Source organism: Crocodylus porosus, unplaced genomic scaffold, assembly GCF_001723895.1.
Source record: "Crocodylus porosus isolate Cpor-Errol unplaced genomic scaffold, CroPor_comp1, whole genome shotgun sequence".
Taxonomy (NCBI): Eukaryota; Metazoa; Chordata; order Crocodylia; family Crocodylidae; genus Crocodylus; species Crocodylus porosus.
In genome coordinates, this window is record NW_017728886.1 from 48929407 (window position 1) to 48942551 (window position 13145).

Genomic DNA, 13145 nt, shown 5'->3' on the forward strand with positions numbered 1-13145 from the left:
TTACACATTTCAAATGCCATGCAAAACCTGTCTTGGGAAATAAGATCCTCTCTCTGAGAAGAGATCCATTCCTGATTTTCATAACCATATAGCATATACAAGTAGGTGTAGTTTATCTGGGTCTGGAAAAAATGCATGCACACCCTAGATCAGATTCTCAATTCTCAAGTCTGCTTCCTACAGGAATGGAGATGATTGCGCCAAGGTGGAGAAGAGAAGAGAGGAATTTACTGCCTTTGTGCTTCCTCCTCCTCAGCCTTGCCTGCAACCTGATTTAGAGCAGTTTCACACCTGCTCAAAATTTATGCTTGTCTTTTCTTTCAACCAAGAACAAGTGAATTGCAACGATATACTCTGGTCGTATCCTTTTCCCTTCCCATTCCCAAACCACAGTACATCAGAGACTGTGAAAAGGGCCAACAAGTTTTTACATCATGGATGTGTCTACACGTGCAAATGCTGTGGTTTGGGTTTACTCCAGAATAATTTACTGTGAAGTAAACACACCCTGGGCAGGCATCTACACATATGCGCATTTGGAAACAGATTTGATTTCAATGGGAGAAGCCGGAAAGGAATGCTCCCACCCTGCTTCTCCCTCCTCCCCCCTTGCAGCGGCCAGGGGGAGCTCTAGACTCTCCCTGGGTGCTGCCCAGGGGCTGGCAGGGAACACAGGGCCAAGAGACAGTTGTTTCTTGGTGGGAGCTGGGAGATGGTTCCCTGCCCCAGGAGCTGCCTGATGTTGGGTGGGAATGGGTGGCAAAGCCTGGGCATAGACAATATCGCCCTGCCCTGGCAGCAGGGAGCTTCCAGCCCTGGCTCCTGATCAACAGCAGGGGGCTTGGAAGGAGCTGTGGGGATTCCCCACCCAGCCAGGGGCTTGCTGCTAGCTGCCCCACTACCAGATCGGGGAAGGGGGCTAGAACATGCCCCTCCTCAACAGCTCTTTCCAAGCCCCATTCTTCAATTGCCTGAATGGGGCTTGGGGCTGGGAAAAAGCTGTGGGGCTGGGACCTGACCCAGACTAGGACAATTTCTGGCCAGGCTGCTTGTGCAGACTTCCCCACAAAGCCTGAGGCTGGCTGGAACTGTTCCAGTCTGGGGAAGGTCCCAGACAGCTCTAGGCTGGATGGGGAACTCTTCCTGTGCAGGGATCTCCCAGACCCTATTCCACAATAGGTGGGGCAGCAGGCAGCTTCTGGGGGCAGGGAGCAACATCCCACCGCTTGGTGCCCAGCTGACTGGGAGCAAATTTGCTCCCGGTCAGCTGTCTACATGCGTCTTACTGTGCAGTAGTAGCAAATTTAGAGGTAGTAAATGAACTGCTGAGTAGAGCAAATTACTGTGCAATAAGGGTCTTTATATGTAGATGATGATGATTATGCACTTATTTGCTCTATCTACTGTGTGGCAAAGCATCTTGTGTAGATGTACCCCATGGGTATTTCCTGGTGTATGGCCTTTTCAGACCACATGGACACCATAAAAGGGCTTTAATAACCAAGAATCAAGATACTATGGTATGCTCCTTCCATGAAACTTGTAAGTATAATATGGGATTGGACAAGACTTCAAAAAGAGTAAAATCCAAGTTTTGACTTAGCTTTAAATATATCAACATTAAGAACCAGAAAGGCAAGCTACGATTTTTATTTTCTTTCAGAAAAATAGAATGATCAAAGATGTTATAATTATGGTGACCATACATCCTGGATTGGCCTGGAAAAAATGGCCAGATTTTGTAGGGTGTTCTTGTGTCCTGGCCACTTGGGGTAAATTCAAGCAAAAGCCCTGGGTTTTGCAGGAAGAAGGCAAAGGCTGCTGCCACGTGCACTGCTCTTCCAGCCTGGAGCAGAGACTGGTCAAAGCAGGGTGGGGTGGGCCAGGGAACAGGGCCTGGGCTGGGGCCAGCCACCTGCACGGAGCAAGCCTGAATGGCTGCCCACTGCTGGTAGCCTCGTACCCTGCTGCTGTGGCCACTGCTGAGGGCTGGGCTGTGTGTGGTGGCCTTTAATGGCTGCTGGCAGCAGGGAGGTGGGGCCACCCCCAGCCAGGTTCAGCTTCTGTGCATGGGGAATGGAGCCCAGCCATGGGCCTCTGCGCTGTTCTGCCCTGCCATCAGGGCTACTGGGAGTTGTGGGGTGGGGGGAGTAGTCTGTGTGTGGTGTGTGTGTGTTTGTATGTTTGCCCAAGTGTGTGTGTGCATGGTGGTGTCCCTCACCCCGTCCTGGATTTCCTTAACAATTATGTGGTCATCCTAGTTATAAGAAGAAACTTACTCAGGCCTTGAAATAATACAGTTCTTTAAAGATAAAAGATCTTAAAATAAAGTTGATAGAGTCAATTTAGTTATAGTAGTAATGGTATTTCAATCCTGGAAGTTTGTCTTTTATTTTTAAATTATATACAGTTTATTGAAAAATGATTCAGCAAACAGACTCTTAGGACAGAAACAGACTTTGCTTGACATTGCCTTTTTATAGCAACACAAATGGTAAGCAAACAGACATCCCTACCCCTTGTTACGCCCTGGAGGGGCCTGAACATGTGTACTCTGGGAACTCCTAGGGTTGGGTAGGATTAGGCCCCTCAAGAGCATCTGCCCAGATTTCCCTATTTATAATGGCATGCCTTGGGGAATCTTGGGGTGCTCCACCTACACAGACCAGCTATGAGATCTCCAGGAGCACATCTCTGTAAGTGGGGAAAGCCCTTGCAGGTCTCAGTCTGTAAGCATGGGACCTTGGGAAACCCTGTTGGCCCATGTCACCATGCCAGGATCCATGCAGTTCTCATGTACATCCATCCTGGGTCTCATGTTAACCCATGGGAGGAGGCATGGGGCAATACAGGACTCAGGAAATTCCTCTGCATGAAGCATGGGTTGGTGTCAGACCCAGTGCAGGCTCCAGAGTGGAGACAAGGGCACCAGGAATTCCCCAGAACCCACGCCACGCTGAACTTCCTTGCCAGGACATTCACCAACCTGTGCTTCATGAGGAGGCATGGGTCACCGCGGGTCCTTGCATGGAGACATGAGGGGGTAGGGATTCCATTGGTCATGTGCTGCTCCATGCCTCTGCACTGGGACCCTTGCTAACCAGTGCCTCATGGAGAGGCATAGGCAGTGTGGGACCCAAGCCCTGGCAAGGCAGTATGGGTCAGCAAAGGACATGGGAAATCCTGGGCAAGAGGAACTTGTCAAATGTTACCCTGCATTGGGCCTCTGTTCACTGCAAGACAAAGGATGCTCTACGTTTCACCCAGTAAACTGGATCAGCTATGACAGAATGTGTCCTGCCACAGCATGATCTGCTTCATTTTACAACATCTGTTTTTACCTTAGACTGAAGCAGTTAATCCCACCCCTATTTAATAAAGCATATTCTTAATTGCTTTGAGGCTTCATCCAACTCCCCTGATTTTCAGTAGTGTTCAACCAAGCCTTTAAAATTTAGTTCATGCTTAAGTTTTTTTTTGATATATTGATGCCTCAGGTATGAGGGTGGGAGGTGTTGAGCACCCACTTCCAGGATCTACTACCTACTTTTTAAAAAGACATTAATGAAGTTAATGAAACTTGGGGGCATGATTTCCTTCTATAAGGATCAGATTTATATTTCTGTGGCACAAAGTTAGGGTGCATTTCTGTTTCTTGCAAAGTAAAATGAGCACTTGAAAGGCAAATGCCTCAATATACGCAGGAAAATAAATGGCTCATGAAAATTATTTTTAAAATTATTATTGGAAAATGCATTTCTAACTTACCTTATAAAAATTGTCAATATGTATTTTTTATTTATATTAAAATTGTAATAAATATGACAGCATTGCCATTGCTTGTTAATATATAATATTGACACATACCTACCTATTTCTTTGTTCAATTGAAATGAATGAAACAGAACATGAGTTGGAACAATACAATTCCTGTTGGTTCTGTGATTTTAGAAAAGTAAGACTGAATACAACAGTATACCACAGAACAATACATAAGCCACTCAAGCATTTGAAGAATGGAGGTTGGATGTCTGGAAGCTTAAATCAAAGTTGCACAGTCCTTATGAAAATACTGTATGTTCAATCACACAGAAGCAATCTTTTCATTGCCACTTATTCTGGCACTGCAAATGTATGAAATTGAACACCTGTGTCTAGCCCTAGTGATTTAAGTCAGAGCATTGAATTAAATTAAACATAGCTAAAAGGAATACAGCCCTCATGCATATAACTTTGGAACTCAGACTATATACTGGCAGGGAGAGGGTAATTTGAATAAACACCTGCTTGGACAGCTCTTGATTAGTAGCCCTCTTCCAATAGAAATGTGTCCAACTACAGAGACCAGCTATGAGAACTCTATGAGAATAATTCAGGACAATGAAGGACCTTCCATACACATCTTGTACTGGACATTATTTATAGTAAAACATTTGCCAGTTTAAATTAAAATGCAAAACAGAAAATCTGTATTTGAAATAAGAATACAGAGAACTTGTTCAAGAACAAAGAGTAGCCCAGATTAGTTTTAAACATACCAAAGAATCCTCTGATTTAAATTATACAAAGCACAAAAAAGCTTTTACTTATATATAACAGGTATTTTAAATAAGAGGAGGAGTAAGGATGCTTTGTAATAACCAGTTCCCTCTGATCATGGAATTATTTTATCACTACAAAGAAAACAATTCATAATCAAACACAAACCCTGGTGAAGTATGCATCCTTACCTTCACCTGCATATGCCAAAATAGAGCGGGCACGCATCTGCTTTCCTTCTGTGGTTTTTCCTGAGCAGGTGTGTGAGCAGGAGGACCATCCAGACCACATGCTGAGAACACAATCCTTTGGGCATGGAACTTCACAGACAATGGGGATTGGGTAGATAGCATCTCGACACAGCTGTCTGTCAACCTCTTCTCCTGGGAAAGAAAAGGCCAGTAACAGTCTATCATTTGTTAAATTAATTTAAAATGAGCAATCTAGCCCAGATGGGCACACAAATAAATTAGATTCTGTTGTTGTGTAAAAACTAAGTAAATAGATTAGTTATCAAAATGACAGTCTTCTATGGCCAAATGCTATGAAAAATGCCACAATACTCATATGTATTCATGAAGCAGAAACTGAAACCCCACTAAAGTGGACATCGACTTAGTTATTCTTTAGCCTAGTAACTGTGTTATTCAATATTTTAAAATATATGAAATAATTTAGAAGCAACTTAATGCTAGTATAATGCACGGTGTGCAATCTTGATGGAGCTGAAAAACAGTCTATTACAGGGCTGGATCCAAAGGTCCACTGAGTGATTCCATCTAGTCCACAGAAGCAGGATATCAGAGACAATTTGTCAGCAAGTCTCAAGTGCATTAGTGGTAATTCAGTGGTGGGATGATAGGCACCAGAGAAATTATGGTAGTGGGTTGAAAATGCTATCAACTTATCCTCAGAATAAGTTGTTTTACTTTGGCCCAACATTCCTATGAGGTTGCTGACCCCTGGTCTTTCACATTATGTTATGGTCTATCACAGGGTTGTCCAACTTCTTGCAAACCCCTGGGCTCTCGCCCACAACACGCACAGTTCAGATCTCACCCTGCAGTGCAGACTCACTCTAGCTTGCAGGCATAAGCTGGAAGAAGGAGGAGGAGGCTACAGACTGGTTTCACCTTGTGGCTCCTTGCAAACCACAACCCACTGATTGGTCTATCACAGGGGTGGGCAATTATTTCAGGTGGAGGGCTGCTTAACAAGGTTTAGTGAGCTTTTGAAGGCCACATGGGTAGTCCCACCCATTGACAGCCCTGCCCCCTGGGCACTGTCTTGGGACCAGAAGTCCCACTCCTAACCCCTGACCTTTGCCACTGGAAGTCCTTCCCCTTGCAACCCCCCCATGATCTTGGGGGTGGGGAGGGGGCTGCCATCTTACAACCAGAAAATAAACCATTATCATATACTAAAAGTCAAATAGGTATTATAACATATTTAAATTTTATTACAAAAATATTTTTTCATGATTTGTGCTTGCACACTGTATATAGAGTATAACACAAAAATAAATTCTTAGCTGTGTATATTGTGTATGGGGGTGCAGGGATGTGGGGGTGTGTGTGCATGTCTGTGTATGGTGGGGTGTGTGTATGGGACGCATTTGTGAGGGGATGTGTGTGGGGGTATAGGGTATGCATAGGGGCTGTGTATATGTGAAGGTGTGGGGGCAGGTTCTGGGAGTGTGGCATTTGTGGAGTGTAAGGAAGGGTGGGGGTATGTGAGGACCCCCCATATTGTCCCCATGGTACAGCAGCAGACAGAGTGCTTGTGCCCAGTGGCGTGCAGCTCTGGCTAGTGCTGCACATTGTGGCAAGGAATGCAGCCTCTGCCAGGCCACCTCTATCACCAGTGCTCCCTGCCATGCATGCGCAGCCCCCACACTTGTGTGGCACAGCAGGGAAGCCCCCCACACTGCAGCCAGCTGCCTTCCTCACTCTCTGTGGAGCAGGTCCCTGGCAGCTGCAGCAATGACCATAAGGGTGGGAGCGAGGCTCACTAGGGTATGTTTGGGGTGTGTGTATACATGGGCGCCTTGCTCCCACCCTCGTGGGTGGAAGGTCTGGGCAGGGTACAATTCATTGGTGGGTACCATGGGCTGAAAGTGCCTGGCAGGCCAGATTCAGCTCACAAGTTGTATTTTGCCCACTCTGGTCTACTGGGTCAATCATTTTGTTTTAATAGCTAAGAGCAATGAAGTATTTTCACTGATTTTAAATCAGGGTTGAGTCCTTAATACAATAAAGCAGTAAAAATGGTCACAATACTCTTTTCCAGCAGTAAAGACACCTAGTCAATAATAATAACTAATAACCCAATTTTCAAAGGTTAACTGTAAGAAAGCTAGGGGTATTAAAAATCAGGACATAAGTCTATAAAAATTGCTTTCTCTTAATCCTAACATTATCTTTTTATTACTGAGTAGATCTTAATCCATTAAGAAATAATCTAACATCATTTCACAATGATGTCAATTTTGTTGACATTTTATACAACCTTAAAACCTCTCTCTTATATGTTAAGAATCTGTACATCAAGTTCAAAATTTGAAAAAGTTTGTATATGAAGAGGAATTCCTGAAAATAGGGGTTTTGACAATGATCTACATGTACAGTTACTCACAGTAACATTAGTGTAATACTATAATATGAAATAAGATTACAAAATTAAGTGAGGTGGCAATGGCGGCGGCTTGTTTTCTTTTGGCGCTCTGTTGTCTTCTAACTGGGCCTTGAACAAATCTTTTATTCATACATGAACTTGTGACACAAGAGACAAATCAACAAAACTCAAACTCTCAGATCTAATAAAGACTGTAGTCCTGCAGCTCATGTTGTTTATGATCCTAAAGTATTGGTACTTATCTGATTTATATGAACCTTTGAAATAAAATCACCTGATTCCATGACCCTCTTTTTCAACCCCGATAAAGGGCATCCCTGTCAACCTTTTTCCATCAGTGCAAAACCTTTTTAAATTAAGCCATTATGGAGGGTCACTGCTGTAATACAGTTGGATTTTACTCTGTTCCATTGAGATGAAACCCAATTGTTCAGAAAAGAAAAGAGTAGATGAGTTGTCTGCAATACCTGTCATACAATAGGATGGGGATCGGACTCGATCTACTGAGGTCCCTTCCGACCCTAAAAATCTATTAAATCTATGGCCAGGGTGAAAGCAGAAAAGCACAGTACCATGTTAAAACTTCCTTATCTTTCTCCTGTTGAAGTACTGCTTAATTAGAAATTCAAATTTGGGGTCATTATCTGATGTTTAGCTTAATTTCATGTCAGTGTGTTTCATAGCTGAAAAAACAAAATCAATCATCCCATTTCCAAATCAGTCTCCTTTCTTTGTCATTTATCTTTTCTAATAGATACACTTTCTTCTTTTTATAAATCAAATAATTTGGAATCCTAATACATTTTAACATATTAAAACCCAGTTGTCCAATTCTTAGCTAACTGAAGGCAACAGGATGAAAAAAAAGAATTAAAAGTTAAAAGGTACAACTTGATAACAGATATTTCATATCTTAAGGGGGTTATTCTAGTTAGATTAAATTATTTCTGGCATTTTACTAATGATTTTATGACCATATTGAACTTTGTTGCCATCCTTTTTAGAATGCATAACATATTAAACTACCAGGAACCATTCAACCATACATTGGGAAGAATGCCAGTATAAAGACAACACCCTTTTGGAATATATCCCACCAGAAAAAAGCTGATAACAATGCTCAAATATTTCATTTTTATTTTACTGTTATATATTTATGTAGCGTGACAAGTGAACATAGCACTTCACAGACATACATGACAACTGGTCTTTGCCCTGAAGAGGTTACAGTCTAGACATTATACCTAGAAAGAACTGATACATTAGGATGGGAAGAAAGTGATTTCATCTCTCTCTCTTTTTCAGTGGGACTTTTCCTTTAGGTATTGGTTTCCTACCTCTCTCTCTCTCTCTCATCAGCCTCAGTCAAAGCCCCAGCTACAGCCCAAATTAAGGTGACAAAGTATGCCAATGATATGACTTTTTTGTGAGCAGTGAGGATGGCATGCAGTCCTTGACTGAGTACCAACAAGACTACAAGAATGCCTCCTCAGCCTATATCAACTGGGCCTGAAGTGACATACTGTATTTCTGTTGGGAACCTGGGCCGACACTCAACCCCCCCTCCCCCTCCCAACCTGCCTGAAGGCTTGTCTTGGTGCCACAATAGCTTCAAAGCCCTAAGCTACCATGGTCAGGTCCTGGTCATCAACAAACTGGAAGCTGCTACTCTAAGGCACAGGTGTGTATTCCTGGACCCACCAATGACTCTGCTCAAAAGTATCCAGAAGCTACTTGTGGACTTCTTCTGGAATAGGCACCACTGGCTCCAGCAGGGTGTTCCGCACCTGTCCACCAGTGAGGGAGGTGGCTACCCTCTGCCTGCAAACACTTCAGCACCTGCTGTTTGCTGGGGCATGCCTCCCTTGGCAAAGACTGGCTTTTGTTTTCCTGCATTACATGGGGGATCTCAACCTTGTTTGGGAAGTTTTGTTGTTGAATCTCAACTGCCTCAGCAAAGATGCCTTACCACTCTTCTACTTCAGCCTTGACCAGGATTGGTGGGCTTACCTCTGACTGAGACACCAGGGCAATTTCAAGAGCAACTACAGGAGCCCCTGGGTCCATATCTTGGCCTTGCAGCAGGAGAAACCAAGCCTTACCTCTAGAAGTCTCCCTGCTTTCTTGGTTCAGTTGCACAAGCTCTTCTAGCTCAGCTTGGTCTGCCTGGCTCTCAGCCAAAGCCCTGGCTTTTTGGCTGGGCTGCAAGCTATCTGTCTTGCTTTGCACCTCTTGTCTGAAGTGAAAACTGTCCTCCCAGGGGATGTGCTTGCCACCTTAGAATACTGCCTCCACACAATTCGAGCCCTCCCTGATGGCAGCTCACTAGACAGACCCCTTCTAGAGCTGCCTTTTTCTCTTGTTTTGGACAAAAATGAGAGTTCTAGACCCAGCACTTTCCTGTTCCTCCTCATGCCCAATGAGAACACAGATAGGATCTGTCTTGAGACCCTTTTAAGGTAGGTGCTGTATACATGGACAGTCAAAGTGCATCATGCCCATGTTCTTGCTCCCCATCCTGTCACAATTAGGAGACAGTGCCTAGTGGCACAACACCAGAGCAAGCAGCCTGGCACACCGTACACAAGCTATTCATCACCAGGAGAACTGAAGACTTCCAGTAGCAGCTGCTGTATGATGCCCTGGCCATGAACACTTTTGTCCTCTATTTAGACCTCGCAGCATCGGTTGCCTGCCCTTGCTACCTGGAGGAGGTAGAGGAGACTATTTTCCATACTTTCCTGGACTGCACCAGGCTGCAGTCAGTTTGTTGCCCTTAGCACCCTTTCTGGCATGGTGGACTTGGAATTCTCTGAGACTGTGTACATCTTTTCTATCCTGTACAAAGTAGCCAAGGGGACCATGATTTGCCTGGCCGACTTCCTGCTTAGCCAGGCTAACATGGCAACTCTGAAAAGCCACAGAAACTAGTTCACAGGGGCTGGCTCTGAGGATGTCCTCCAACTCTTCTGCTCACAGATTCAGGCATGTGTCACGTTTCAATTTGGACACTTCACCTTCCAACAAAATGTGAAACAATTTGTGTCATGCTGGGCCATTGAGGGGGCCCTCTGCAAGTGGAAGATGGACAGCTGCTCCTACACATGTAACACCATAAGGAGCATGGGAGAGGGTATTTCAATCCCTGGTGACATAGTGTGTTTTGTTGCTTGGCCCCTGGGAGGGCCACACACCTTTGCACTTTCACCATTTCTTTTAAACATTTGTATAATAAAGTTTAAAAAAAAAAGAAAATTCTCTCCCACTCTAGACTATTATTTTTTTCTCTCAAAAATCAATTCCTTTATTTAGATATCTGAAGCCATAAGTGAGCTGACGCATACATCCAAATGTAGCTCCTAATGATGGTTTGCATTCACAGGCAGAGGGAGAAAACATTATTTGGAGGGGATGAGTGCATGTGCACATGGGTGCATGCACCCCCCCCCCAACAGGTGAGACTGTGGGGAAAGGGGCTGAGGGAGGGGAAAGGGCTTTGAAGAGGGGCAGATTGAGGCCCCAGTGGTGAAGGAGAGAGTGGGGCACAAGCAGGAGCAAAGGCTTGGGTGAGTTGGGCTCTGGCCAGATCGGGTGATGGGACAAGTGGAGGCCTGGGGGCCATGTACCCTCCTGATCTGTGTGTGGGGTGGAGGCAGCTGCCATTGCATGCTGCACTTTGAACCCCAATGCCCTGAGAGCTGTGCAGTGCCACATGCATCCCACCACCAGATGGGCAGGGGGCATGGGGCAGCTATAGCAGGGAGCAAAGTGCAGTGCGCAGTGTCAACCACTTCTGCGCCACATACAGACTGGGGGGGCATGTGTCCCCTGAGCCTCTGCTTGTTCCACTAACCGGCCAGTCCCTGCTCCTGCCTGTGCCCTGCTCCCTCCCTCACTGCTGGGGCCTCAATCTGCTGCTGCCCCCCCTGCCCCCATGGTGGTGAGGGAGGGAGTAGAGCTGAGGCAGGCCCTGCACAGCTGGGGCAGGGCATGGAACAAAGCTATTAGCAGCTCACCCAGGGGTCACCTGGCCTGGGCAGGGGGTGGTGGCTCCCACCACTGCATGCACTTTGGAAGGACTTATAGCAAGACCTTGTATGAGGCAGCAATGAGGCCTAGTAAATTTAGCAAGGCCTTGTAGAAGTAGTAGTAAGCTTTGTGGCATAGTTAAAACTAACCTTATCAGAAGAATGCAAGGCTTGTACTGCTACTGGTTAGTTCTAAAAATAATTATAATGAGAGAATCTGGATGGCTTTAAATTATCAGCATAGCTCAGAAGTTATCAATTGGCTGGCACATCCAGAAATCATTTAGAAGGAAGATGCAGCTCTGTGAAAAAAATTACTAATTAGCTGCTGACCTGGATCAGTGGGCCCGTGGATCTCGAGGCGCCTGAGGACTGAATACCAGGGTCCTTCCTGGTACCCCTCAGACAGCACTGATCAGGGATGCCTGACTTTGCTGAGTTTGCAGAAGAGAAACTTGTCATATATCAGGCATCAGAGGGGACTGCCGATAAGTTGCTAACGCGAATTATTACTGTCTGTCCTTGTTTTGTTACTATGCGTAGTCATGTTTTTGTTAAGTCAATAAATCTTTCTTACCTTTCTACCCCCGAACACACTCTCAATCCCGAACCCTCTGCAGGCAGCTGGGACAGCGAAGTACAGACATTCAAAAAGCCGAGGCAGAATGCTCAAATCTATGTGGGTTTCTGTAAATGCTCTAGTTTAAGTCGGCAGCAAACAGAAGTTCACTGTTTGGTGGGGTGGTAGCAGGGCATGAGACTGTTTGCACTGGCCAAAGGCAGAAGGATCGGGGCACTTGAGCACACCTCCCACCATGACCCACAGCTTCCCTGGGCACAACCGAGTTAATGGCAGACATCTTCAGCCTGGTCTGCTCCCTGTTACTGCCTCTGCTCACAGGAGGCATCTGGGTCTCTTGGTGGATGTGTGGGAGCCCACAGACAGCCCCATGCCTCCGAAGAGCAGACACAGAGACAGGGAACCACACAGCCTAGAGCTGCTTTTCACACTGACTGCTGACAGGGGATGGGGGATTAGGGTTATCAGCCATGACAGCAAGATGCACATACACAGTTCTGCAGCTCACTCATGCAGAGATGGGGAAGGGGGGCACTTGCTTTATTCTTGCTTCAAGACACAGGTGTTGCCTTGGCCAGAAGAGAAACAAGGATAGAGATGGGGAGCAGCTGAGTCCACACCAGGGAGACTGGGGGAGTAGAGGGGAGGGGAGAAAAATACCCCAAGCAGTGACTCTTGTAAACATGTTGCCCTAGGTTCACACACATCTACACACACACACACCCTGGCCCTGCCATCCTGCCCCTTTCACTATGGCATGGAAAAGTGCAGAGGCCAAGCATGGCAAAAAGCCATGGCTGGGCTGTTTAGTGCAATCTCGCTATGAATTTACATTTAGGCTTTCTACATTTGGAATTTAGTGAGTATTTCTATTGTATTTGTTCATGACTGAATTTTCATATGCTACTAACTTTATTTTAAAAGCTTCCTCCCCGATCCCCCAGTTTAGGAAAGAACTAACTCCAGACTCAGAATTATTTGCATGCTATAGTTTAAAAGTGTTTCCAACATCCCTGAAGAAAAATAAATTGAAAAAGAAAAAGAGGTCAGAATTTTTAAGTGGGGAAAAAAGTTCTTATTTTACTCCCTTATCTCAAAAATAGCTAAAATTACCTCTGGGCAAAGAGTAAACAAAGGAGATTTCAGTTCAAAATGTAAGTGTCAGAAAATTAAGAGCAGGTCAAATGGGATTTGTAATGCTGTAACCCTGCACTAATAAATTTTTTATTGCACAACTATGAAAAATTCCATGCGAGGAAAAGTTCAGGAAAAGTTGCTAAAGGCAAAAAAGGAAAAATAATGGGAAAATCCTACAAACCTGGAACAAATCTGAGACTAGCAAAGTAGAACATTACCTCCAATTA

At 45.0% G+C, this 13145-nt stretch overlaps 1 protein-coding gene across 3 annotated transcripts in view; it reads right to left on the reverse strand.

Moving 5' to 3' along the window:
* Positions 1–13145, reverse strand: part of THSD7A (thrombospondin type 1 domain containing 7A) — a 519106-nt gene that overhangs the window by 113830 nt on the left and 392131 nt on the right. For all 3 annotated transcript variants that reach the window (XM_019533950.1, XM_019533945.1, XM_019533947.1), the window contains one exon: positions 4731–4922. In XM_019533950.1, the coding sequence (XP_019389495.1) occupies positions 4731–4922 (192 nt within the window). The remainder of the gene's footprint in view (positions 1–4730; positions 4923–13145) is intronic.